The sequence below is a fragment of the Phyllostomus hastatus genome, unplaced genomic scaffold (assembly GCF_019186645.2).
Source record: "Phyllostomus hastatus isolate PE091 unplaced genomic scaffold, TTU_PhHast_1.1 phas_contig_38, whole genome shotgun sequence".
Taxonomy (NCBI): domain Eukaryota; kingdom Metazoa; phylum Chordata; class Mammalia; order Chiroptera; family Phyllostomidae; genus Phyllostomus; species Phyllostomus hastatus.
In genome coordinates, this window is record NW_025333869.1 from 25,393,752 (window position 1) to 25,420,505 (window position 26,754).

The following is a 26,754-nucleotide window of genomic DNA, read 5'->3' on the forward strand; positions in this document are numbered from 1 at the left end:
GCGCCGTGACCCTGGGCTTCCTGGAAGGCAGTGAGCCTGCGTCACAGGAGCGTTTCAGCGGAGGCCCCTCCAGGCATGGAGGCCCAGAGAGGGCAGGAGTGGCCAGGACTCCCGGCAGCAGGATGCCAGTGTCACTCCAACAAGCTTGAGGCTGTGGCTTCCTGCAGAGGCTCCTGGCTCCCTGGAGTGGGAGAAGTTGGCCTCCCTCAGGAATGCATCTGCCTGTCGCCAGGTACACCGTGCCCACAGTTCTTCCCCAGGGACACCCTGGACCCCAGGGGCATGGTGCCAGCTGTGCCTGCTGCCCTGGCCTTCCTTCAGATCAGAACGGAGCTCTTCGATCCTGCGGTCCAGGAGAGGCATATGCCCAGGTCTTTCCTGGCCTCCTCGGTGGGCACTAGAGCTGGCCCTGGCCTGGCTGCCATGAGGCCCAGGAGGAGGGCTGGTCCTCCCTGCAGAGAGAAAAGGCCCCTCGCCTCCTCGCCTTTGCTCAGGCTCTTCCCTCCTGCAGGATCCCCTACTTCCCAAACCCCTATCTTAAAACTACCTCTCAGTCTTTAAAGCCCAGATTGAATGTCTCCCTTCTGGCAGGGTGTCTCCTATCCCTGCCGGTCCCATTAATCTTTCCTTCCGATGGGCTTCTCTGGAGCCACGTAAGTCCTTTAATACCAACCAGTCTCTTCACCCCACATCAGAGTAAACCCTAGGTAGGTCTTTCTCACCCGAGAACCTCTGAACTCAAGAATGAGTCATTTCTTCCATACCCCCAGAGCTGGCACAGGAGACACACACAGCAGGTACTCAAAAGACAGCTGGAAAACTGAGCCCAACTGTGGCCAGTCCTGCATCCCAGAAGGACGGCTCAGGGTCACAGATGCCTCCTTCCCTTAGAGCTCAAGTATTTCTCAAGGCTCCTCCTACCCCCTCCAGTGCCCCAGGTCCTGGGGATGGGTATTTTCAGCCCTGCGAGACCTGCAGAAGCCCAGAGAGGGAAGTGTGTACCCAGTCACGCAGCAAGGCACGATCTCCGGAGTCCCAGGGCAGCCCCCTCCCGTGCTGGCTGTGAGGGAAAAAAGAATTAAACTTACCCCAGCATCCAGAGATCAGCACAAAAAGCCAGAGCACGTGGCAGCTGGTAGCAACGTGGCACCTCATGGCTCCTGGGGACACAAAGAAAGCGAGCATGAGAATCCTCCTATTGGTGGGGGCTGGGGTGGGGGAGCTGTTCTTTAAGGCCCTCTAGTGCTTCCCCACCCCTGCAGCTCCAGGGAGAAGGAAAAGGAGGGAATCAGCTCAAATGGACTGAGAGGCAGGCTGGGGAGGGTCTGTGTAGTTGGGTTTGATCACCATCCAATCCCCGGTATTACAGAGCAGCCTGGGAGAGACTGGCCTGGGGGCAGGGGCAACATGCCCTCTTTGTCCTTGTGGGGGCCGGCTGCTCAGCCAAGGGTGAAGCTCCTCAGCGGCACCCGTGTAGGATCATGACATATCCTGGGCTCAGTGGGCGGAAGGAGGAGCTGCTGCCTCCATCCTCCAGAACAGCACTCCGGGTGAGTGATGGAGCCTGGTCAGTCTGGGGACAGGGACAGGAGACAGGTACTGAGCAGGGAGACAGGGGTCTAAGAGTGGGCTTGGCGGGCCCACTACCCCTGCCTCACCCCAGCCTAAGTGCTTGACAGGCATGTTTTTTTCTGTTTTGTTTTGTCTCTAAATATCTACCATATTATCCCATAACATTACCTATGAGTTACAGGGTTCAAAAAGGCACAGAGAGGGGAGCTGACCCACCCAGGGCCCCTCAACAAGTCTTTGGAAAGTTGGAGCTGAAACTACAGGGGCTCAGAGCTAAGCTCCAGAGAGATCTGGGGCCCGCCCCCCAGAGGCTGGGCAGGGCAAGATCCCATCTCTAAGGGCGGTGGAGAGTGGCCTACCTGGCCCCGTTACAGCAGGGCCATGGTCCCTGGCTCCTTCCTACCCCCGCAGTGGCTCAGGACAGGCCTCCCTGAAGACTGGCAGTGACATGGGAGGGGCCTGGGCTCCTCAGCTGCTACTCCCACGGAACCGTCAGCCCTGTCAGTGCCGGGACCTGGCCCACTCACCTCTGCACCCCCACAGGCCTAACCCGGCTGGCCCAGCATGCTGCAGTGGGCATACCCTGGGCGCTTTGCCTGGGCGGGTCGCCCTCCCAGTCCACAGGCAGGGTCTGAAGGCTGGGAGTCACGACACTATTTGCTCAGAGACCCCCACCTAGTGAATGAGGGTCCAGCATCTGGACCCAAGTTGGCGTGCTGCCTCCCTTATCAATAAGTGATCAGGAACAACACGGGGAGGTAAAGGGAACCAGAGGAAAGGACTTTATAAAAAAGGATTTTATTTATTTATTTTTAGAGAGCGGGGGAGGGATGGAGAGGGAGGGAAACATCAGTGGGTGAGAGAAACATTAATGGGCTGCCTCTCACATGCCCCCAACAAGGACTTGGGCCTGCAACCCAGGCATGTGCCCTGACCAGGAATTGAACTGGCGACCTTTCACTTTGTGGGACAATGCTCAGCCAACTGAGCCACACCGGTCAGGACTAAAGGAAGGGATTTTTTTTTTTTAGATTCTTCCACATTTCTGCAGGATCTAGGCACAAGAAATTCAAAAAAGGCCAGGAGGTCAGACCCCATATTCCATGCCTGGTGTGGCCTCTCTCCATGCCCTGTGCCTGAGTGGACGACAATGCAGTGACCCCCCAGGTGGTCCAGACTCACGCAACGTGCAGTGGCCCATGGCGCCCTTTTGTTTTTCTCCTAATGTTGTACTTCAAGTGTCCTAATTACTAGGTGTGAAGCAGTCATCTGAAGAATAAAAGATTCTAAGATATATTTTGATAAAGACAAATGCCCTCATCATCTCTCTGTATTCCTGCCCCCACCCCCCTCGAGTTTCCGAACACCAACGGCCTATCCCAGGGTGCAACCTGCAGCTTCTCAGGGGCCAGGCAGGGGCTATTAATGAGGGAGACACTTGGTGGCTGGGGACAGTGGTCATTCCAAGGCCACATGCTCTGTCCAAAAGTAACAGCTGCTGGTGTGTTTCAGCCAAGAGGGAATGTGGACCCTGGGTGTCCAGAGGTTCTGATTTTTCTCAATGAATAGCTGGAAATTTGGTGTTTTACATGAATACAATTTTTAAATGTTAGCAAATAATTCCATTTTTGTGAGCCAAACATGACTGGTTTGATAACCCGAGTGGCAGGTTGGGCCGGGCATGCTCCCCCCCAGGCCCTCTCTGCACCCAGGCAAGGGCGCTCGCCATGCGCACGTGTATGGAGCAGGGTCTGCCGTTCAGCTTCAGAACAACGCAGTCTCCACGCACAAAAGCACCTTGCCTTTCTCATGTCATAATATTTCACAGAAAACCCTGCAGGTCAACACTGCTATGTCGACCTCCTCCTTTTTAAGAGCTGAGTGATAGTTCACAGTGTGACGTATTGTATTGGAAATGCCCACTGCTGGGCATTTGGCTGTTCCAGGTTCCTGCCACCCCAGGCAGTGCCACCATGGACACATCTCTGCAGGTCCCTGTGTTGGGACTTTGATGCTCTCATTTTGCACATCGATGTTGCACTGCACTTTTTCATTGGAAGGGGGCTTATGTTTTCATTTATTTATATTTTTAATAATTTATTTTTAATTAGAGTTGACATACAGTATTATGTTAGTTTCAGGTGTACAGCCCAGTGATCGGACATTTACATAACTTACGAAGTGATCATCCCGATACAGGTAGCAGCCCGGGACTTCGGTGGCTCCTGAGCCTGGTTCTCTAACAGAGGGATCACAGGGTCAATTAAACACAACGCAGAGTGTGGGCATAAGCTGCTCAACTCTGCCGTATTGCCTTCTGGAAAGGTTGTAGCAGTTCCCACTCCTGCCAGCAGGGCATGAGAGGGCCTCTGTGCCCACCTGGAAGCCATCACTCTTTTAAATGACTGCCAATGAGACGTGTGAAAAATGGTACAGCCTTGTGGCTTTAATTTGCATTTCTCTAACTACTAGTGAGGCTGAGCATGGCGCCTTTTTCTAAATGTGCAAACCACTTTCCATCTGTTATCTTTATTCTACTCTATCCTGCGAAGAAGCTGGCTAGCATTGCTAGCATTAGCCCTGATTTACAAGTGGAGAAACCAAGGCACAGGGCAATTAAGTGACAACCTGACATCTCATAGCGAGTGAGTGTCTTTAAAAAATTTTTCCATCCCTCTGCGCTTCCAAACCAGATGTTATGAGAATTAAACAAAACCTGCTGAGAACGTCACCTAGGAATGGCTGGAGAAAGCGCACCATTCTGCCAGGGATTGCAGGACGTTCTTGGTGGAAGGAAGGGAGGGAGGGAAGGAGGAAGGAAGGGAAAATTCCCACAGGCCAGGGATTGTCATGGGGTACTATTCTTATTTAGTCTCCCAAAACCTTTCTATGACATAGATATCTTGTCCCCATTTCACAGACGAGGAAATGAAGACTCGGCATTTGAAGTCTGAAGTCCCCCACTGTAGGACCAGAACCAAGCCCCACACTACTTCCATCCTCCCACTCCACTCTTCACACCGCCACTGCCACCTGTTCCCTCACCTGTGAGAGGGCAAGGCGCAGCCCCTTCCTCCGAGAGCTCAGTACACACGCCCAACATGATACACAGGACACATGTCTGCCAAGAAGTGAGCACGCACACACAACACATACATGTGTCTGATGTGTCTGCTTTCCAGGGTGCTGGCTCCGGCTCCGACACTGCTGGGCACCCTGCGCCCCCAGCCTCTCTCCTTAAATGTCTGATCACCTCCTTCCCCTTCACAGGTGATCACACTGCTTCAGTGTGTGCCCCCATCTGTCAATCAGGGGCGGCCAAAATAGTCCCGACTGTGCAGAATTGGCAGGGGCCACCTCCAGAGCATCCAGAGGCAGGGACAATCTTCCCTCCATCGTGACTCTCCATCCCCACTGGGGCACAAGGTGGCACAGACACTAAGGTAAGGTGGCACAGACTTCAAAGACTGAGGCAAAACAGCCAGGCGAAGGTGGGCCATCTTGCTGCTGGGTTTTCCCTGATATCCCAGATCTTGTTCTTCCTCTGGCCACTTTGGCTTTGCGGAGGAAAGCAAGGCCCAGAGGCAGCAGAGGCCAATGGCAGTGACAAGAGGACCTGGGCCCCCACTTCCAGGCAGGGCATTGTGATAGATGCCGCCTGTGGCTGCTGGCACTGGGGCTGTGGAGAGTGACACGTGTCCCCCAGGGAGAGCCTGATCTTGCTCTGCCCTGAGCAACAGCCTCCTGGCCATCTGACTTCCTGCCCAGCAGAACTACAGGGCCTCATCCAGTGTGTGAGGACGCACCATGCTCAGGACGAGGCCTGAGTTCCCGCTGAGACCGGAAAACATAGACACACCCTTCTGTGCTGAGCTCCCTGCCTGGGCCTGGGAAGATGTGGCAACTACCTGCCCCAGAAGTATGAGCAGGGTCACGGCCAGCTGCCCCCAAATCTCTCGGGGCCTAGCTTAGAGCCAATCTTACAGGGAGCCTTCCAGAAATTGCTCAGACATACCCACAGCCAAGAAAACAAAGCCAGGCCCCAAAGCCCTCAGACTTCTAATTCTCATGCCCTTCTTCGTGCCAAGCCCTGTGCCAGGCACTGTTGGAGGCTACAGGGCTGTGAAAATGGCTGGGAGCATGTGCTAGGGGCCAAGCAAGTGAGTGAGACTGTCACGGCTCAGGCCACCAGGAGAGAGAAGTTCAAGTTCCTCTAGAGGAGGTGAGCTGTGAGCTGCATGGATTTCAAGGGATTATAATGCCGACATTTACGGAGCACATGTTATATGCCAGGCCCTGGACATATGGTGCTCTGCGTGTGCTGGAACTCAGCGAGGTTAAGTCATGTGTCCAAGGTCACAGAGCCAGTGAGTGGTCAAGTCTGGATTTGAACCCCATTCTGATGGCTGTTACAGGTCAGTCTCCAGCTTAGCCCTAACCCTCGCTGAGCTCAGATATCTGCCCCAGGGCAGGGCCCAGGCCAAGGGCTTGGTAGGGAGAGCCTGGGAAGGAGCCTGCCTTCACTCAGAGGCGAATGAGCAGAGCTGGGTGAGGTTTCTGACATGCCTCAGAGCCACCGTGTGCCGGGGCCAGAAGGGAGGCCGAGCCACATGTGCCAGGATGAAGGCATGAGGCGGGGATGGCAGGCAGGTTCCTCTTTAGTCTGCCTTCTGGGCTGTTGTTATCCCATGGGTGTTGGTTCTGGTACCAGCACCAATAAGACAATGTAAGCAGTGCCAGCCATGGCCCACCCCCCCGCCCCCGCCTCACCCTCCCTGCCTCCCCGCAGCACCATCCTCGAGAGGCTAACAACCCCCTTGCCCCTGGTGGGTGTGGGCTACAAAATTATGCAGATTCAGGGCACAGCCCTAATCACACTGGGTCCACCTTCTCCTCTCATCCACTCATGGGAACCTGCTGCTCTAGCAGGTCTGGGCTTCGGGCCGGCAGGGAAGGCTCGGCGGGTGGCACAGTTTCAGCACCAGGGTGTCACCACACACGGGAATCACTCCCCAAATCAAATCAAAGCTTCCACTTACACCCCAGAGAGCTGTTGAGCTGCAGGGAGAGGCTGCTGGGCCAGGTCTGGCCACACTGCACATGTCTGCCTGGACATTCTGCTGTGTACCAGGCACCGTGCTAGACACCAGAGTACAGGCAAAAACAAACTGAAACCTTGTGGTGGGGGAGCTGCCACTCCCAGGAAAGACCAACACAGACAGTGCAGATGAGCGAGTTCTACAGACTGTTCAGAAGGCAAGTACTAAGGAATGAGGAAAGGAGCAGAGTCAAGGGTCATCTGAGTATCACTGAAGGTGACACATGAGAAAACACATGAGGAATCAAGAAAGCGAGCCTCTATGTGGATTCCTGGGAGAAACACCTTCCAAGCAGAGGGGATAGCCTGTGCAAAGGTCCTGAGGTGACTGTGCTAGTGTGCTCACGGAACAGTGAGGAGGCCAGCGTAGTTAGAACAGGGTGCACAGTGGGGAGAGCTGCAGGAAACGAGGCCAGGGAGGGAGACAACAGGCCCAGGACGGCCTCTGTCGGCCACTGACGTGGGTAAACTGGAACTTGTGGTCTTCAGACAGCCAGGAGTGCTATGAATGAATCGAGTGTTACAGCAGCTCTCCAGCTGCTGTGCTGAGGACTCACTGGAGGTGGCAAAGGCAGAAACAGGCAGACAGGCACAGAGGCTAGTGCAGCCATGTGGGCCAGAGATGATTGGGGGCTGCAGCCAGGGACGTGGGGGCGGGGTGTGAGATCTGGCAGGTTCTGGGCATATTTCTAGGCAGATCTGAGAGAATTTCCTATTGAAAAGGATGTGGCTCTGCCAGAAAGAACCAAGCCTGAGGATTTTGGCCCAAGCACCTGGAAGAATGGAGTGGCTATTAACCAGCACGGGAGACAGCTGTGGGTGGAACTAGCCAAGGGGCAAGAGCAGAAGTTCAGGTTGGGATGTGGTGACTTTGCCATGGCTGTTGACAACAAAGTGCCCCCAACTAGAGTTCAGGCCCGAGGTGCAGCTGGAGGTGCAAATGTGGGAGTCATAGGCATGTAAGGGGTCCTTAAAGCCACCAGAGGGACAGGATTCCCAAGGCTCCCACACCCTAAAGTTGAGGCAACACAGCTGAGAATCAATCAATATTTGAAAATTGCACGAAGAGCCTCGAAATGTGGACGCCTGTGTGGCCCACCCATTCCACTTCCGCAGAGCGGGCTGCAGAAATCATGTCTGTGCACGGACACTAAGCCTCAGAAACGTTCACTGCTGCATCATTTATGACAGCGGAATGGCCCAGACCCCCAACAGGGCACTGGTTCCACTGCGGGGCACCCACAGGAAGCCCACAGAGGCCCGTGTGTGGATATACACACGTGCGTGTGTGCGGGGGGCGCTGCATGTACTGGAAAGTTCTGTGAAACAGTGATTTTATCTGGTGAGGCTATAGATGATTTGATCTTCTACATACTTTCTGTATTTTCCAAATTTTCCATAACACACGCCTGTCACTTTTACAATCAGAGGCTTAGCCTATGCCCACCCTGCTGAAACACTGCCAGCCTGCGAACAGACAACTCTGATTTCTTTCCTATACTTTGCTGAGCCTCCCTGGAGGCAGCCGTGCCAGGTCGGAACACCGGAGGAACTGGGAAGGCCCTCAGTGGCCCTCTGGCTAGCTGCACCTTGTGCTCTCACTCAGTCCCTTCTAAGAACAGGGAGCTCCCTCCCTCGCAGACAGTGGGTCCACGGCCAGAGGCCCTGCCTCTCTGCCCTGCGAGCCCAGCACGCTACCTTCGCACACTGGGAGCAGGAGTTCTGACTTTGCCCACCACCAGCAGGACGTCTCCGTGTTCCATCTGTGGGGACCCACAAACAGCAGAATGGGCTTCAACCAAGGCCTTCGAGGTAAGGCCCAGGTCAGAAACTCAGCTCTGTACTGAGGGCTCTCCTTTCCCTGGTGAGGACTAACAGTTTAAGAGAACAGTGTATATTGCCATGACCAGGTAGCTCAGTTGGCTGGAGCATTGTCCCGTACACTAAAAGGCTGTGGGTTTGATTCCCAGTCAGGGTACATAGCTACGGTGCAGGTTCAGTCCATGGCTGGGGTGCATGAGGGAGGCAACTGACTTTTTTTTCTCTCTCTTACATTGATATTTCTCTCTTTCTCTCCCTTCTTCACTCTCAAATCAATGAGCATATTCGTGGGTGAGGTTTAAAAAAATTTTTTTAATTAAAGCACAGTGTGTACTCAAATGGTTATATACACAGACTGAGCTCTGTGAGCTCCTGCAGGCGATGTGTCCAAAAGATGCCCACGACCTAGATGGGTCCTCCAGCCCAACCTTGGAGGGCCCCTCCCTCCCGTCTCTACACCTTCCGCCAGGCTGAAAGAAGCAGGCTCCTTGCATCTGTAGGGGTTTGACCAAACACTTCTGGACCAAACCAAAGATGGAGCCTGTTGCAGGCTGGTTTCCTGGACAGGAACTGGAAGGTGTGTTCCTTGTTGCTTCAGAGCAAGGCACACTCCCCTTTTCTGGGAAACCAGCCCCTTCTGGCCCCAACTCCTGGGCAGGACCCTCATAGTCGTAGTGCCCCACCTCTCCCTGCAGCCCAGTCAGAAGTGTGGGGGCAGAGGGTACACTACGCCTGGTGACAGCCCTGCCTCTCATTCCAGCAGGCAAGGGGCAAGATGGGACAGAGCCGGAGGGGAGGGGAGGGGAGGGGAGGGCAGGAGGGGACGTCTGAGCAGTGGCTCAGGTCCTCGGAGTGGGAGATTTTCACAGCAGGGCGCCGCGATTTAGTCTGAACTATTATAAATTCCCATAAAATCGGACGCACTCAACTTTGAATAGAAATACAAAAATACACTGCAGAAATCAAATACAATTTGGGGATTATTCACCACCACTACACACAGAGAGGTTCATGCATGCAAGGAGGCACCTGCAGACGATACCATTAGGGCCGCTAATGGGCAAGCCACTGTCAGCCACCAATGGCCACGCTTCAAAGCCCACACTATGCAGGCTTCTGGGCAGAGAGGCTGCTGTGATGGAAGGTCACTAAGAAGGCCCCTACCTGGGAGGGGGAAAAAGACCATCTCAACGCCATTCTGTTCTTATGACCTCCTCTGGGTCCTTCCCTCAAGCTCCCATTGAGAGATGCCTGGGGGCGGGGTGGGGGGGGGCAGGTGAGTGAGGCAGGGCTGGGAGGGGCACAACCTGAGACCCCAGGTGGTGTCATAGTGGCCAGCATCCTCCACATGAGCCTGGTGTCTCTGAGTCCCCTCAACCTATAATTTTTAAAAAATCATTCAGCGGAAGATATATTTTGATTTATTCTGTCTGGAAGTAATACTGGACATGGCAAATAACTACATAAAAGGGTGTGCAGCAGGATGAGTCTCCCTTCTCCACAAGCCCCACGCCTCCTTCCCAAAGGCCACCCGTGAGGTAGCATTCCTGAAGTTCTGTGTGCATGTGTAAGGGCACAGCACACAGGTACCTCCCCCTCTTTTAACAAAAAATCCGAATGTTATTCATTCTGTCCTGCACCTGGCGTTTTCACGTGACAGTGCATCCTGAAGACTGTTCTGTTTCTGTGTACAGAGGGCAGCCTCGTTCTTCTCGACAACTGCGGAGTCTTCTTCTATACGGGGAGACCGTGACTGATTTAATGAGTCCGCTGCTGATGGACACGTAGGTTGTTTTTAACCTTTTCCTTTGACAAAGCCACGGTGGATATCTTGTATTGCTATGTCTACATACATGTATGACTACATCTAGGAAGAAGACATTTTCATGGTTTTCTAGCTGTTGACACACTCCAAGGAGGATGCATCCAGTCGCGCTCCCCTCGGCAGTTAGGAAAGGCTGGTTTCCCCATGTCTTTGCAGCACTGGGCACTCACTCTTTTTTAATCTCCAAGAAAGGCAGCTAAGGCTTCCAATCCTCAGCCTCCAGCCCTACCAGAGCTCGGAGGAAAATGGGGTCGATCAAGGCCAGCTTTCTCCTGTCCCCCCCGACTCAACAGCAAGGCTGTAGCTAATAGCACCTTGCCTAGTGCTCTGGGACAGTACTGAAATCTGCGTCGTCCCCTCACTGGGGTCACCACCAGTCACCACACCTGTGTTCTCCCTCTGTGCTTTGGCCAGCTTGTTCCCCGCCCCGCCCCCCCCCAATTGCAGCACACCTGGCTCCATCTTGAAGGCATAACACTGATGCCACTCCTTCCACGAAGCCATCCTGGTCCTTGCCAGAAGTGGGATCCTCATCTCCCCTCAACCCTCTTAGATTTTTGAAGGCAGCTATCCCAGCTGTGTGGATTATTTAGGCATGCACACACCATCCTTTTCCCAAAAGATTTGACTCCTTGCAAGCAAAGTCTATTTTACCTCTTAGAGCCATTTGTCCACTTAACATCTCCTCCTGGATGTCTCTAACATTTCACCTATCTGGAAGTGTTCAGTTTCTTCTCCAAATAGGTTCCTGTTTTTGCCTTTCCCATCTTGGTAAATTTGCTTCCATGGATACATTTTTTTGATTTATTCAGTTAATCAATACCCAATGCATCTAGTAAGTGGCACTTTCATCCTTACCCCTTGGATCAGCATATTTCAGGCCCACTACCCCCTCTCAGCCTCAAACCTGCTGAGTTCATTCCCACCCCTTGGCCATCACTGTGGTCGATCAAATCTCGGGTCCTAACTCTTCACTCAAATAGGAATAGGCATCTACACCCCCGCTGGGGTCTCATGGTGGCCAGAGTATGATGTTCTGCCCTTTATGCTGGGCTCAGCCGTGTGACTTGCTCTGACCAATGGATACTCAGGCCAACCTTTGCATTAGCAGAAGAATGACCCCTGTGCCCAGGGGTCTTGCCTTTTGAGCTCCCGTCTTTCAACCTGAGAAGAGCATGCCCCAGGCAGAGCCCAGAATTTAGGTCAGCTACCCCTGGCTGACCTAAATTTGCTAGCCCTCCAATTGACCCACAGACACAGGAGTGAGAGTGAATGATTATTGCAGTGGTAGGTAATGTGACTTTATCAAGACAACAAATGGCTGATGCCAATGCTCTGAAATCTATGTAACCATATAAGAAAGCACAGAGGGGATCCATGACATTAAATTTGGCACAAATTTCTTGGATATAACAAACACCAAAAGCACACACAATAAAAAAAGATAAATTGTACTTCGTTAAATGAAAAAGTTTTGTACATCAAAGAATATTACCAACAAAGTAGAAAAGCAACTCACAGGAAATATTTGCCTATCACATATCTGATAAGGAATTAATATCTAAAGTATATAAAGAACTCCTAAAACTCAACAGCAAAAAAAAGAGAAAGATTAAAAAATGGGCAAAGGATTTGAATAGACATTTCTCCAAAGAAGATATACAAATGGCCAAAAAGCATATGAAATCATGCTCAACATTATTAGTTATTAGAGAAATGCAAACCAAAATCACAATAAAATACCACTGCACACCCATTCGATGGCTCATATAAAAAGAAAACATAAAACGAACGCTGGCAAGGATGTGGAAAAATTGAGACTCTTGTACATTGCTGGTGAGAATATAAAATAGTGCAGCCACTATGGGGAATGGTGTGGCGATTCTGCAAAAAATTGAGCATATAATTCCACATGAACCAGGAATTCCACTTCTGGTATACACACAAGGGAAGTGAAACCACAGACTCAATCACAGACACAGACGATAGTATGTGATGCTGGGGGAAGGGGGTGGGGGAGGCAGAAGAGGGTAAAGGGGGGATAAATGGTGATGGAAGGAGACTTGACCACACCATACAACATACAGGTGAGGTGTTATAGATCTGTACACCTGAGACCTACAAAATTTTATTAACCTATTTCACCCCAATAAATTCAACAAACAAATAAATAAAAATTTAAAATAGATAAAATAAAATTTAAAAATAAGAAAACAGACTTGAACAAATATTTGTACACCCAAGTTTAGAACAGCATTATTCAAAAGAGCTGAAAAGGTGGAAGTAGCCCAAATGTCCATTAGTGGATAAATGGATAAATGAAATATAGTATATACCCACAATGGAATATATTTTAGCCTTAAAAATGAAATTTTGACACATGTTGCAACATCAATGAACCTTGAAGACATTATGCTAAGGGAAATAAGCAAATCACAAAAAGACAAATACTGTGCGGTTCCATTTATATGAATTACCTAGAGTAGCCAAATTTGTAGACAGAGAAAGCAGAACCGTGGTTACCAGGAGGGAATGGGGAGTCGGAGTTTAATGGACACGGAGCTTCAGTTTGGGAAGGTGAGAGCGTTCTGGCAGCGGGTGCTGGTCACGGCGGCACAACGGTGTGAATGTGCTTAATGCCACTGAACTGCACACTTAAAATGGTGAAAACAGTCCATTTTTATGTCTATTTCACTGCAATAAAAATGCTAAAAATGATTAAAACAGTAAGTTTTACATTTCATAAAGGTTGACACTATATATACATTTAAACTAATACAAAAATAAATAAAATAAAAGTCTACCATTCACCTCTGTTACTACCCAGAAAAAAAATCACTAAGCCGTGTGTAAAGCAGGGCACACACACGAGAGCAGGGGCCAGCCCAGTCAGAATGGGACCGCCAGCTGGCAATCAGCCTGGCCACCACCTGGGCACGCAGTCCCCTCAGGCAGCACCCTGTAACCCCTCCCTGACACGCCGCAGCCGGTGGTGCCCTCTCCGGGGGCTTTCCCTAAGCACCTGTCACTGCAGCTGGCCATCCTCGCTTTGTTTTCCTCGTACCCTGTGCTCGCCTTCCACGGCTCTGCACGCATTCTATAGGCGCGCAGCCATCTTTGGTTGGTCGTCTCTCTCCCCGCACCATTAGTTTAAGTTATAGAGTGTTGGGCGAACCTGGACCCCTAGCCAGGGGCTGACCACGGGGAGAGGATCTGGCAGAGTGGACTCCCTGTGAAGACCTTCTGTGCACATGTCTCAAGATCCCCCCCACGCTGCCTCACCTCATGCAAGAACTGGAACATGACGACAGAAAGAGACCTAAGTCAGACCACTCCATGTGGTTAATTTATTCATGAAACTTCTCTTTGGCACAGACGGTACAACTTTCTGGAGACCATTTGGAACAATAAAACCATAGCCTTAGAAATATTCACACCTGTTGACATAGCAATTCCACTGATAGGAATGTTTCCAAAAGAAATCAGCAGAACCATGGCACAAATGTGTTTTTTGAAGATGTTCAAAGCAGCACTGTTTATGCCAGTAAAAGTAGGCAACTCAGCAACCAACAACAGAGGTTTACCTGACTGAATTATGGTATATTCATATAGCAGAGTGTAGGGAAGCCAAGGAAAACCACATTTTTCAGAGAACATTTACTGGCAAGGAAAAATGTTTGTGACAAATTGTTAGATAGAAAATGCAAGCTATAAGACTATGTATAGTGTGTTCCCATGTTGGAAAAAAACATAAATTATATATATATATATGTATCTCTATATGTAGAAATCATATAGCAACACATCTATATACTTATTATATCTTTATAGAGAAATAACAGGTGATTTTCTTTTATTCTTACTGTTTTTCTGTACTTTCTTTTTTTAAAGATTTTACTTATTTATTTTTAGACAGGGGGAAGAAAGAGAGGGAGAGAAACATCCATCAGATGCCCCTTGTATGTTCCCCAACTAGGGGCTGAACATGCAACCCAGGCATGTGCCCTGACTGGGAATCGAACTGGCAACCTTTTGCTTTGTGGGACAATGCCCAACCAACTGGGCCACACTGGTCAGGGTTGTTTTTCTGTATTTTCTAAGCTAACAGCATTGGGTTACTAACAACATTTAAATGATGTAGCAAATATCTCATTTAAAAACAAACTAGGCATCAGGACACATGGTCCCAAATAACAGGTAGACCTAGACATCAATGGAATAGAATTGAAAGTCCAGAAATCAAACCACAGCCAGCTGATTTTCAGCAAGGGTGCCGAGACCATTCAACTAGGAAAAGCCGGTCTTCACCTGATGCCCTGGGACAACTGGACAGCAATGTGCAAAAGAATGAAGTTGGACCCTCCCTCACTCCATGTACAAAAATTAACTCAAAATGCATCGAAGACCTAAATGGAAGATCCAAAACTATCAAACTCTCAGAAGATAAATAGTTGTGAATCTTTGTGACTTTGGATTTGGCAATGTTTTCTAAAATAGACTTCAAAATGTTAAACTTTTGTGCTTCAAAGGATTCTATCAAGAAAGTAAAAAGACAACCCACAGAAATGGGAGTAAATATTTGCAAATCGTACATATGATAAGGGACTTGTCTAAAATATAAGAAGGGGGACCCAAAAAACCAGAATTTATTCATAAAATTGTGTATTTATTCTTACATGTTTAAACTTCAGTCACTTTCCAAGTACTCTCCATTTCATGCAATACACTTACTGAGATGTTTTTTCCACTGCTTAGGACAGTTTTTGAACTCACCGATTTTGATGCCTTTTAGTGATTCTGCCATTTTTTGTTTCACCTCTTGCATATGGGCAATACATTTCCCTTTGAGGACTTTTTTCATCCAGGAAAACAAACAAAAAGTTGCTCAAGGTGAGATCAGGTGAATAGGGAGGGTGGAGCATGGGGATTATGCTGTTTTAGGTCAAAAACTGCTGAATGCTCAGCATGGTGTGGGCAGGTACATTGGTAAGTCGCACATCGTAAAATGAGCAAATGCATTGAAAGAGTCTTCAAAAACATTCCTGAAGATGAATGCAGCCTCTCACAACAATGCCAGCTGGTACGCTGATACAGATGGGTTCCTAGAACACCCACCTAGTGGGCGAAGCCTGTACTACGAGGGGTTTGCCCTCCAGAACATAATTCTGGATTTTGGGGGGTCCTTTCTTGTATAAAGAACTCTTAAACTCAACAGAAAAAAGATAAATAATTAGATTTTTTAAATGGACAAAGGATCTGAACAGACATTTCTCCAAGGAACACGTACAAATGGCCAATAAGCACATGAAAAAAAAATGCTCAACATCATTAGTCATCAGGAAAATGCAAATCAAAAACACAATGAGATGCCACTTCACACTCAGTAGTATAGTTATAATCAAGAAGACAGATAATAACAGTGTTGGAGAGAATGTAGAGAAATGAAACCCTGCTTCTACATTGCTCATGGGAATGTAAAACGGTGCAGCTAGTTTAAAATAGCCTGGCCGTTCCTCAAACAATTAAACAGAGTTACCCTATAACCCAGCAATTCCACTTGCAGGTACATATACCTAGCAGAAGACGGAGGCATAGGTAGACACACTTCGCCTCCTCGCACAACCATAGAAAGAATTATAAACAGATCTCAGTAACCAATACCACCCAGAACTGAAATTGAGCTGTATGGAAGTCTAACAACCAAGGATTTAAAGAAGCCACATTCATCCAAAAGGGTAGTAGGGGAGGAATCACACAGCCAGGGCAGAGAAGATGCATCACAGCATGGAGGTGCAGCAATGGCCCTCACATTCATGTATGTTTATAACAGTTGGGAGGGATACCTTGGGAGCCAGCGAGCCCAGCCCCAGGCCAGACTGAACAGCCCAGGGTTCCAGAACCAGGAAGATAAACCCTCAGTACCTCTGGCTGTAAAAACCAGTGGGGGTTGGGGTGGCAGGAAAAACTGTTGGATTTTCATTGCATAAAGGGCCCAAATGGGGCTTAGAATGTTCCCCACAGCAGCAGCTGGGAGGAAGCCAATAGCTTATAGCAGGAGGGTGAGGTGACTGGAAGCAGGGCAAGTGACTAGTAGGCCTCCAGAAGCCAGGCAGCAGCACTAACCCCTTTCCAAGGCCCTCTTCCCCACAGAGTCACAAAGTGGTGAGGCAGGTTGCCCCACCCTGGCAATTACCCAGGGCTCCGCCCCACACAGTTTACAAGTGCCTTTTCTACATAGGCCATGCTACTAAGATGGAGTAAAGCAGCTCTACCTAATACACAGAAACAAACATAAGGAGGCTGCCAAATTGAGGAGGCAGAGAAATATGGCCCGAATGAAGGACTAGAACTAAACCCCAGAAAAAGAACTAAACAAAATGGAAATAGCCAACCTATCAGATACGGAGTTCAAAACACTGGTGACTGGGAAGTTCAGAGAACTCACTGAGTACGGCAACAAAATAAAGGAAGAAATGAAGGATACACTAAGTGAAATGAAGAAAAATATACAAGGAACCAACAGTGAAGGAAAGAAAGCTGGGATTCAAATCAATGATTTTGGGAAAAAAAAAAAAAAGAAACATTCAACCAGAACAGAAAGAAGAAAAAAGAATTTTAAAAAAATGAGGATAGTATAAGATGACTCTGTAACATCTCTGAATGTGCCAACATCTCAATCATAGGGTGCCAGAAGGAGAAGAAGAGCAAGAAATTGAAAATTTATTTGAAAAAAATAATGAAAGACAATTTCCCTAATTTGGTGAAGGAAATAGACATACAAGTCTAGGAAGCACAGAGAGTCCCAAACAAATTGGACCCAAAGAGACCCATAACAAGGCACATCAAAATTAAATTGCCAAAGGTTAAAGAGAAAAGCTTAAAAGGAGCAAAAGAAAAGCACAGGGTTACCTACAAAGGAGTTCCCATAAGACTATCAGCTGATTTCTCAAAAGAAACCTTGCAGGCAAGAAGGGATTGGCAAGAAGTATTCAAAGTAATGGAAAGCAAGGGCCTACAGCCTAGGTTACTCTATCAAGCAAAGCTATCATTTAGAATGGAAGGGCAGGTAAAGTGCTTCCCAGACAAGGTAAAGCTAAAGAAGTTCATCATCACCAAGCCATTATTACATTAAATGTTAAAGGGAATTATTTAAGAAGAAGAAGAAAATCAAAACTATGAACATTAAAATGACAACAAACTCACAACAATCAACAACTGAATTTAAAAAATAAAAGCAAACTAAGCAAACAACCAGAACAGGAACAGAATCGTAGATATGGAGATCATATGGAGGGTGATCTGCTGGGAGGGGAAGGGGAGAACAGGGAGAAAAGTTTCAGGGATCAAGAAGCATAATTGGCAGGTACAAAATAGACAGGGGGAGGTTAAGAACAGTATAGGAAATTGAGAAGCCAAAGAACTTATATTCATGACCCATGGACATGAACTAAGGGGGGATTACTGGAGGGAAGGAGGTTACCAAGCAGAGGGGGGCAAAGGGGAAAAATTGGGACAACTGTAATAACATAAGCAATAAAATACACTAAAAAAATATGTCACACACAGAAACGTGTGCCTGAATGTTCACAGCAGTATTATTCTTAATAGCCAAAAGGTAGAAGGAACCCAAAAGTCCATCAACAGACGAATGGATAAACAAAATGTGGAACAGTAAGTCCTCACTTAACATAGCCAATAGATTCTACAACTTTAAGCAAAACGTGTAACAGAACCAATTTCACCTTGGGCTAATTGATACAAATGAGTTAAGTTCCTGCTGCATCTCATCAATGTTATAGCCAAACGACATTGTATGAAATGGTGTTATTGGAGGATCTACTCTACATCCATACAATGGGATGTTATTCAAGCACAAAATGAAGTATTCATATGTGCTACAACACAGATGAGCCTTAAAAACTTCATGCCAAGTCAAAGAATCCAGCCCCAAAAGACCACACATTACATGACTGCATTTGTATGAAAAGTCCAGAACAGGCAAATGGATAGAGACAGACAGTAGACCGAGGTTGCCTAGGACTGAGGGTAGGGGTTTCTTTCTGATGGGATGACAATGTTAGAAAATATGGGGTAGAGATGGTTGCATTTTTCTGTGGATATAGCCAGCCCTCCATGTCCATGGTTTCCTCATAACACAGATTCAACTAACTGGTGAGAGAAATTAGTCTCAAAAAATGTCACAGTTGCTGACACAGGCCACGCAGTCAGGCTAGGATGGCTGCACCTGAACTGGACGTGTACAGACGTTCTTCCTTGCCGTTCCCTAGCAGCACCGAATGACAACTATTTCTATTGTACCCATGCTGTATTATATAGCACTTACATTGAGTTCTAAGTACTCTGGAGATGACCTAAAATGTGCTGGAGGCTGTGCACAGCTTACGGGAGGGACCTGGGCATCTGAGGATTTTCATTTCCTCGGGGGGCCTGGAGCCATCCAGCTCCGACACTAAGGACGACGGTATATGCATAACCATTGAATTGTCACCTTAAATGGGTAAATTGTATCAAATGGGTGAATTACATCTCAATAAAGCTGTTTCTAAAAATAAAAATAAAGTTATAAATAAATAAACAAAGCTAGTGTAGAAGCTGAAACTTCTCAAAACCACACTAGTTAACTGCCGAGTGCAGACGCTCCTGCTCAGCTCCCTGGGTCCTGCCTCTCACCTCCCACCGGGGAGGCTGCGCAGCCTCTCCTCTCCGAGCCACCTCCCCACACCCAGAGTCCATGCCCCATGGCCAGCCAAGCTGGCCAGCCAAGCTGGCCAGCCGTGGCGGCTCGTTCACTGTACAGACAAAAGGGCTGCCTTCTCCATCTCAGACCTTCAGCCCAAGAGTCAATGATGGAAATGAAGACCCCAGGTCCTGCACCTGTCCCCCCACTCACTCGCTGGTGGCCCTTCTGAAAGTCCTGGCCCTCCTCTGTGAAATCCATGGTGGACTTGGTTTTCCCTGACATTCCTGGCTCTACTCTCCTCTGCTTTCCAGAAACTGACCCCCATTCCACGTTAAGACCATTGGCTCAGGGGCCATGCAGGTGGTCAAGGGAACTTGGGGCAAAGCTGAGGCCACTCTGAGTACCAGCTGGTCGATTACTACTTAACTTCCACAAGGGGGGCCAGGGCACCCTTCTCATTTCCCCTCTCTCACCAGACAGATGTAGGGGTTCACCTCTATTCAAGTCTCCATCCCCTTCTCCTTTTGCCCTCTCCACTCCTATTCCCTGCACCCTGAAACCTGCCCAGAAGGAGTCGAGAATGCTGGGCATCTTTCATTCTCCACAGAGATGGGGTTTCCCCTCTGTGTCCTCAGGCAAAAGCCCTGACTCCAGGCAGCTGCCAGGAGATCATCTCTCTGCTGACTTTAACTCTGCAAAGGCTTCCTGGAAGCATGACCGCAAATCTAGACATGCAGATGTCATGCCCATTTCACGGATTCACAGATGAGGAAACTAAGTGTTCATGGATCAATTCGACGCTGAAGATCGGCCAGGGGTCAGCAGCAGACTCCGGGCCTGTCACCTAAACAGAGCGTCTCCTTCTTGGCACAGGACCCTGGGTGGGTTTGAAGGGAGGGGCACAGGGAGCCTTGCCTTCCACCCTCACCCCTTCCAGGCTCTCATGAACACCCCTTCAGCCTCTGCCTCTCCTCCTGGTCCTTAGATACAAATGTGCGTTCTTAGCCCACCACAGCCATGAAAGAATCAGGTCTCTCTGGATCTCAGAGTCCTTGTCTGGAAAATGCCACTCAGGACATCATGGCTCCTGACTTCACCAGGGAAGGGCCCTATGGCCAGAGAGCCTTCTTCCCACCTGGCCATATGGGGCACACTTGTCAGGAAGAAACTCAAATGTCACCTTCCCTGAGGAGGCCCTCCCAACTTCTAGGCAGAGCCGGTCCCTCTGTCCTCTGAGATCCTTAATATGTGACTCGTGCTGCTTTAAAGCACTTGACATGGAGCAGTGTGAGCTCTGGTTTACGGGACAGTTTTATGACTGCTGAAGGTTCCTCCCAGCCAGCCCAGAGACTGCACATAGTAGGTATACAGCCAGCAGCTGATGAATGAATGTTTGATCGAATAAACAGATGAGGCCCCTCCAGGCTTGAACAGCCTGAGGCTGTGGGCCAGGAAAGGCCCAGGCCAGACCCCCACCAGCTGGCAGGACAGATGTTTTAGGCCAAGTAGGGGGAGGGGGTCCCCACGGTGAGGGGCTGTGTCCCCACCCCAGGGAACCAGGAGGAAGGGCAAGGCCAGGCTCCCTGACAATAAACTGATCCTTCTCCCTGTGAACTGGGATAATTCCTTCCCAGGTTGCCTCTGACAGCAGCTTCCTCCCCACATCATTGTGTGAGATGCCATTCAATTGTTTTTATGCTTATTAATGTCACAGCTCCTGAGAAAGAAAGAGGGACCCAGCAAGGTCTAGTGGGGAAGTTGCTTAGGAGCCCCGACTAAGAGCTCAGTGAGGAACATGGTTCCCACCAGGCTCCCTCATCGTGGGGCATGGGAAAGGGATAATTCCACATGGGAACCATCAGGAGGTTGGACCAAGAGACATTTCGGCCAGGGGTCAGACATGGTTCAGACCCCTGCCCAGCCTCAGTTTCTGTGCTGTACAAACTGAGGGAACAGTACCTACTTGGCTGGATATTATGAGGATTAAAGGACAGTGTCCACAAGCTCGCCTAGCACACGGTGAAGATCCAACCGAGTCACACGTCCTCTTGCCCAGTCCCATTCTCAGACCCTGTCTCTTCTGCACACTTCACAAAACACTACCCACAGGAGTAGCGACAGCAATGCCCTGTTATGCAGGTATAGCACGTCACTGATGTCACACTCATCACAGTCCCCACTCTCCACATGCTACCCCCACACCTGCTCTCGGAGGGCAGGCAAGGCGGGACCCCACACCACACTGTCCCCGGTGGTCTGAGAGCAAACCCGAGAGCTCCGTCTGCCCTGCCCACCTGGCTTAGTGCCATCCGGTCTTTTAGATCATTTGGAGGAGGGAATGTCACCCTGTTTTTCAGACAGTGAAACTGACTCTCAGAGAGGATGAAGTCATAACCCAAAAACCCTGAAGCACTCGGACCTTCATACAACTGACTGAACTGGAAAATGAAGTTTGGATGAGCCCTGAAGCTGCCGCAGCCCTCGCCACCTCCCCGATCCCACTCCCCAGCAAACGGGCCCACCTGCAGAGGCCAGGTGGCCCTCCTGGACCTGTCGGATGGTTCTCTCTCTGCCTGTCCATCACTAACCTCTGTCCAGATGTGCTCCCCTCCGGAGCCCACCCAACAAGGGCATTCCTGCTCTGCCTTCCTTCTCTGGGGGCAAAGGACTTGCCCGGGTCCTGGGGCAGAGAGTGGCAGTGGCATCACATCTGACCCCAGCTGCAGTGCACAGTTGACCATTTGGTTGTCACTAAGCCCCTGCTCTGCAGGGGCACAAAATGCACAGCAAATTCCTCCTCCTTCCTCTACAGGTAGGTTGGCTATCACCTCCTCAAGGAAATCTCTGGTTTTATCAGCTGGTTTCTGCATGGCCTCCTCCACCCAACTGTGCCCTTGACTGATAGACTCCCTCATGGGAGCACTCCAGATGCTGTGCGTGTATACATGCACACATGTGTAATGCACGTCTCTCCCTTTCACAGGACTCTGAAATCTGCTAGAACTAGGGCCTTGGATTTTTCACATTGGGTGGCTCTGGAGCCTCACACAGGCATTGTTTAGCAGAGGAGGTATTCAAAATCAGGTGCGGAAAATGTAAAAGAATACCTGGAAGGGAAAGGAGGAGGAAAAGACAGAGGGAAACCGGAGCACAGCTGCTTCTGCCAAAGAGAGACTACGGTGAGGGTGTTCCAAGGCCAGGCCCTTCCAAGAGTTCAGAAGGCTTTCCCCTCTGCCCCCTCACCCCATGCATGGAGCTTCCTGGGAAATGGGGTCAAGGATAGGGAGCACGAGGCAGTGGGGGAGGCAGATGACTATTCCTCCTCTCCTCTCTAGGCCTCCACTTTCCCATGGATGAAATGGGGATCCAGTCTCCCAAAGGCAGAGCACGCACCTGGAGAACTTCCGGTGGATCCTCTGGCCAGGAAAACCACTCATGTCTGTTCAGGTGACTGTGACGGAGGTGCCAAAGCTGCCAATGGGCCTGTGGAGGCCTTAAGGCCCCAGGAATCTAGCTCCTTACTCCAACCATCTTCCTTCCTCACACCAGGAACACTGAACGCCTGCACACCTGCACATAAATCTTGAGCTAGAAGAAACCTAGAGATGTTCAACAGGCAGTCTACTCTGCAGACAGGGAAACCAAGGCCCAGGAAAGATGTGGGAAGGGTGTTAATGTGGAGGGTGTGCCTATTATGTGCTAGATTTTATAACTTTATAAGCCCTCACCACTGCCAGTGAGGGGCCTTACTGATCCATTCTGCAGATGAGGAAACAGGCTCAGGGAAGAGTCCACGACTTGACGGGGGTCTCGCAGCAGGAAGTAATGACAGCAGGATTGGAACCCAAGAGTCCTCGCCTCTAGCACCCACACTGTTTCTCTGGTGCCACATAGCAAGGACTGACCTGGAGACGGGAGTGCCAGAGCCAGGACATTCAACATGGAGGCTCTCTGGTGCCCCGTGCAGGGCCTCCCTTCTGCGTGCCACGGGGCTGGCCACACGGCCCCACCTGCCCAACCCGGCGTGTGCAGTTCAGAGGATCACTGAACACGGGGGCAGGACAGGACAAGGGCTGGTTCCTCATTGGACTGCTAACCCTACAGCAAGCATCCTTCCTGACAGACCTTCAACCTGAACTTGCACACTTTAAATGGAAAGCTCACTACCTACACAGGATACATTCCATCTTTTGGACAGCTTGGTTAATTAGGATGTCCTTCCTCTTAACGAATCAAAATCTCTCTTTTTAATCCTCACCTGAGGATATGCTTATTGATTTTAGAGAGAAAGGGGGAGAGAGAGAGAAGGAAATAGAGAGAAAATCAATGTGAGTGCCTCCTGTACATGCCCCAACCAGGGACCGAACCCACGACTGAGGTATGTGCCCCAATCGGGAATCGAGACCACAACCTTCTGGCGTGTGGGACAATGCTCCAGTCAACACAGCCCCCCGGCCAGGGCCAAAAATCTTTTTTAAAAGCACATAAGCGTCACCTGATTTCGGGTTCACTCTGTCCACATCCGCTTCCACTCAGCCCCTCTCTCTCTCTCTCTCTCTCTCACACACACACACACACACACACACACACACACACACTTCCTCACCATCCTCCATCCCAGCCTCTTTTCATTTATTTTCTGATACTTCTTCTCTCCCCTCCCCAATAGCCACTTTCTAACCTTTACTAAGAAAAAAAATATTTAAAAAAAATACTTAATTTAAAAAAAATATTTCACATCTGTATGAGCAATACACAAATCATAATTCTTAAAAATAACAAATTGCAGGTCAGAGTAATCATAAGTAAATTGATATTGATAAATAAGCTTTTCTCCAGAGCAGTAGGTGGTTTATTTTAATCTAATGAGTTTTGTATTTTCCCAGCTTTCAGATTCCATGATGAAGGGCTGTCTGCAATAGAATTACGATGCTCTCCGAAAAATTGTAATTTAATGCCTCATTTTGTCAAGACTTTCTTGAAAATGAGATTTTTTCCTAGTGAAGAATTTCACTCAGCTCTTTCCCACATGCCCCCCCACCCCCACCTCTCCAGGCATACAGGTTCTCCTCACGCAGGGCCTGGGGTGGGGGTAGAAGGCGGAGATAAGCCAGTCGGGGGCAGGCGGTGACCAGGAAAGGACTGCGAAGGAACATTCCTGGCAGCCACAGCCTCGCCTTGTGGCCGGCAGCGCCCACCGCCCCTTCTGTGCCTCATTGCTTCCTATAAACAGGGAAGGAGGGACGGACACTACAAGGGCCTCTCTTTCAGGGCTCAGGGGAGCAGGATAAGCACCTGAGACCCCTACAGATAGGAAAGAAGACTGACCCACAGGCTGAGAGCAGCAGAAACCAGAGCTGGGGAAAAACAAACACAGCTATTGGTGGAGAAGCCTTTGGAGGGTGTCATTTGGTTGAATGTCCTCCAGGGACAGGGAGCCCGCAGCCTCCTCAGCCAGGTGGTCACACTGTTAAGTGCACTACTGCCAGGCCGCTGGAAGGGCCTGTTGACAGAGGGGGTGCCAAGGAGCACTGAAAGGAGCAGAGCAGGACGTCCAGCAAGGCTGGACTCACTACATGACTGCCTGTAGAGGTGTGTGAGCTTGCCTCAGCAACAGGACCTCTCTGCCTCCTGTGAAATGGAGAGAATAACCTACGTAACAGGGCCGTTACCAAGATCAAACGAGGTAATGCAGGTAAAATACCTGGAATATAAGCTCGCGTACAGTATGCTCTCAGTAGTAAGTGTTACTATCAGTGGTATCATCATCTTCATCATCACCCTTACTGTGTGCATAGACTTTTCGACAGGCTGTGCAGAAACCAGAAGCTGGCCGCCTCTGGCAGGGGCACCTAGTGGCTGCAGGAGAGAGGGCGGAGAGACAGTTCACTGTATTCCATTTCAAGCCTCTTGAATTTTCTGTATGTGTTATGTTACCTGCCCAAAAATAAATTTGAAAAAAATTGCCAAAAGGTGGTTTGGTATTTTAAAAAAGACAAAGAAAGACAAATCTCTTCTTTTAATGACCCCAAGCAGGTCTCCAGTAACTTCCACTCTGTCTGGGCTTCTGGCCTGGAGAGGCACACAGCCAATGCTGGCCCTTCGGAGCACGCCGTCCGCTCACTGGGCACGCCGCCCTAGGCACAAGCCGCGGGCTGCAGGGAGCGCGGCATCCAACAGAAGCCCATCCCTGCAGCCGGGCAGGCGACCAGGACCCTCGGCTGCACTATCCCCACCCTAGCTCTTCCAGGTGAGATCCTTCTGGTGGCACCATCTCTGCCCACTCTCCCTCAAAGAGCTTTCCTCGTACCTGGATTAAGTTTCAAGTCCCTGCTTTTTAAAAAAAGTTTATTGTTCTATTATAGTTGTCCTGATTTCCTGCCGTTGCTCTCCCCTGCCTCAAGCCCCCCTGCCTCGCCCACCTGCCCTGCTCCCACAGTCAGTCCCCACCCTGGGGTCCATGTACATGGGTCATTTATACTTGCTCTTAGGTCCCCACTTTTGACTTTAAAATTCTCTGAGATGACCACTGAATGATACACATGCTAAAGTACATAGGGGGGAATGAACGGTTACACAGCTAACTGTGAAATGCAGCCCCAAATAAATATTTTGATAGATGGATGGTGAATACAGGAAATGCAACAGAACATAAACTGTAGAATCCCAGTGGTGCATTTATGGGTGTTCACTGTTCAAGACTTTCAACCTTTTTGCACGCTTGAAAATTTTTACGATAAAATGTTAGGAAAAATTAGGGGAATTAAAAATCACACAAAACTTCACAAGGCTTTTTATATCTGGGCGGCCTTCCAATGCCGTTTTCCTATGGGTTAAAGACTCTGAGTGGGGAAAATGAGGTGAAGGAAAAATAGACAAATCCACAATCATAATGGCAGATGTCAGCATGCCTTTCTCAAAAACTGATGGAAAAAGTAGAAAATAAATCAGTGAGGATACTGACATCTGACCAACATGATTTACATACCTACCCTCATTGACAAAACTGAACACTGCGTACAATAGCAGGATAAACACTCTCATGAGGCAACGGATAATACAAAAATCCACCATGCTGAGCCATAAAGTAACTCTCAAAACACTTCAAAGAATCGAAATCATTCAAAGTATATTCCTTGATTATAGCAGATTAAGCTCAAAAACAACCATGAAAAAAATGAGGAAATTCCCAAATTTTTGAAAATGAACAATGCACACACTCACACAAACACACAAACGTGAATCAGAGAAGAAACTACAACAGAAATTAGAAAGTATTTTCAGTCCCTTTCCAGTGGCGGCGATGACCTCCCCACGACAGCACACCTCTCACTAAGGATCCCCTCCACCCCTGCCCAGGAGAGAAGAGGCACACGAGAAGCGCCTGGTGCAGAGCCCTAATTCCCACTTCAAGGATGTGAAATGCCCAGGATGCTATACAATCACCACTGTCTTTGGCCACGCACAAACAGTAGTTTTGTGTGTTGGCTACTCTACTGTCCTCTGTCAGCCCACAGGAGGAAAAACACGGCTTCCAGAAGGATGCTCCTTCCAAAGCAGGCAGCACTAAAAGCACCTGAATGAGGCTGAGTAGAGAACTACCCCCAAAAACACATTTTGGGTAACAAAGAGAAAATATTTTCAACCATACAATAATAAAAACATGACATCAAAGTTTGTGACACAGTACAAATTTTGTGCTTACAGGAAAATCTATAGCCTTAAATTCAGATTTTA

At 49.2% G+C, this 26,754-nt stretch overlaps 1 protein-coding gene and 1 pseudogene across 1 annotated transcript in view; one reads left to right on the forward strand and one right to left on the reverse strand.

The window, feature by feature from the left end:
* CDH23 (cadherin related 23) overlaps window positions 1–26,754 on the reverse strand; it is a 412,088-nt gene that overhangs the window by 367,120 nt on the left and 18,214 nt on the right. Inside the window, exon 2 of the mRNA XM_045841835.1 lies at window positions 1,089–1,160. Within this exon, the coding sequence (XP_045697791.1) occupies window positions 1,089–1,155 (67 nt within the window). The 5' untranslated portion in view covers window positions 1,156–1,160. The remainder of the gene's footprint in view (window positions 1–1,088; window positions 1,161–26,754) is intronic.
* On the forward strand, window positions 12,849–26,587 carry LOC123821167 (annotated as a pseudogene).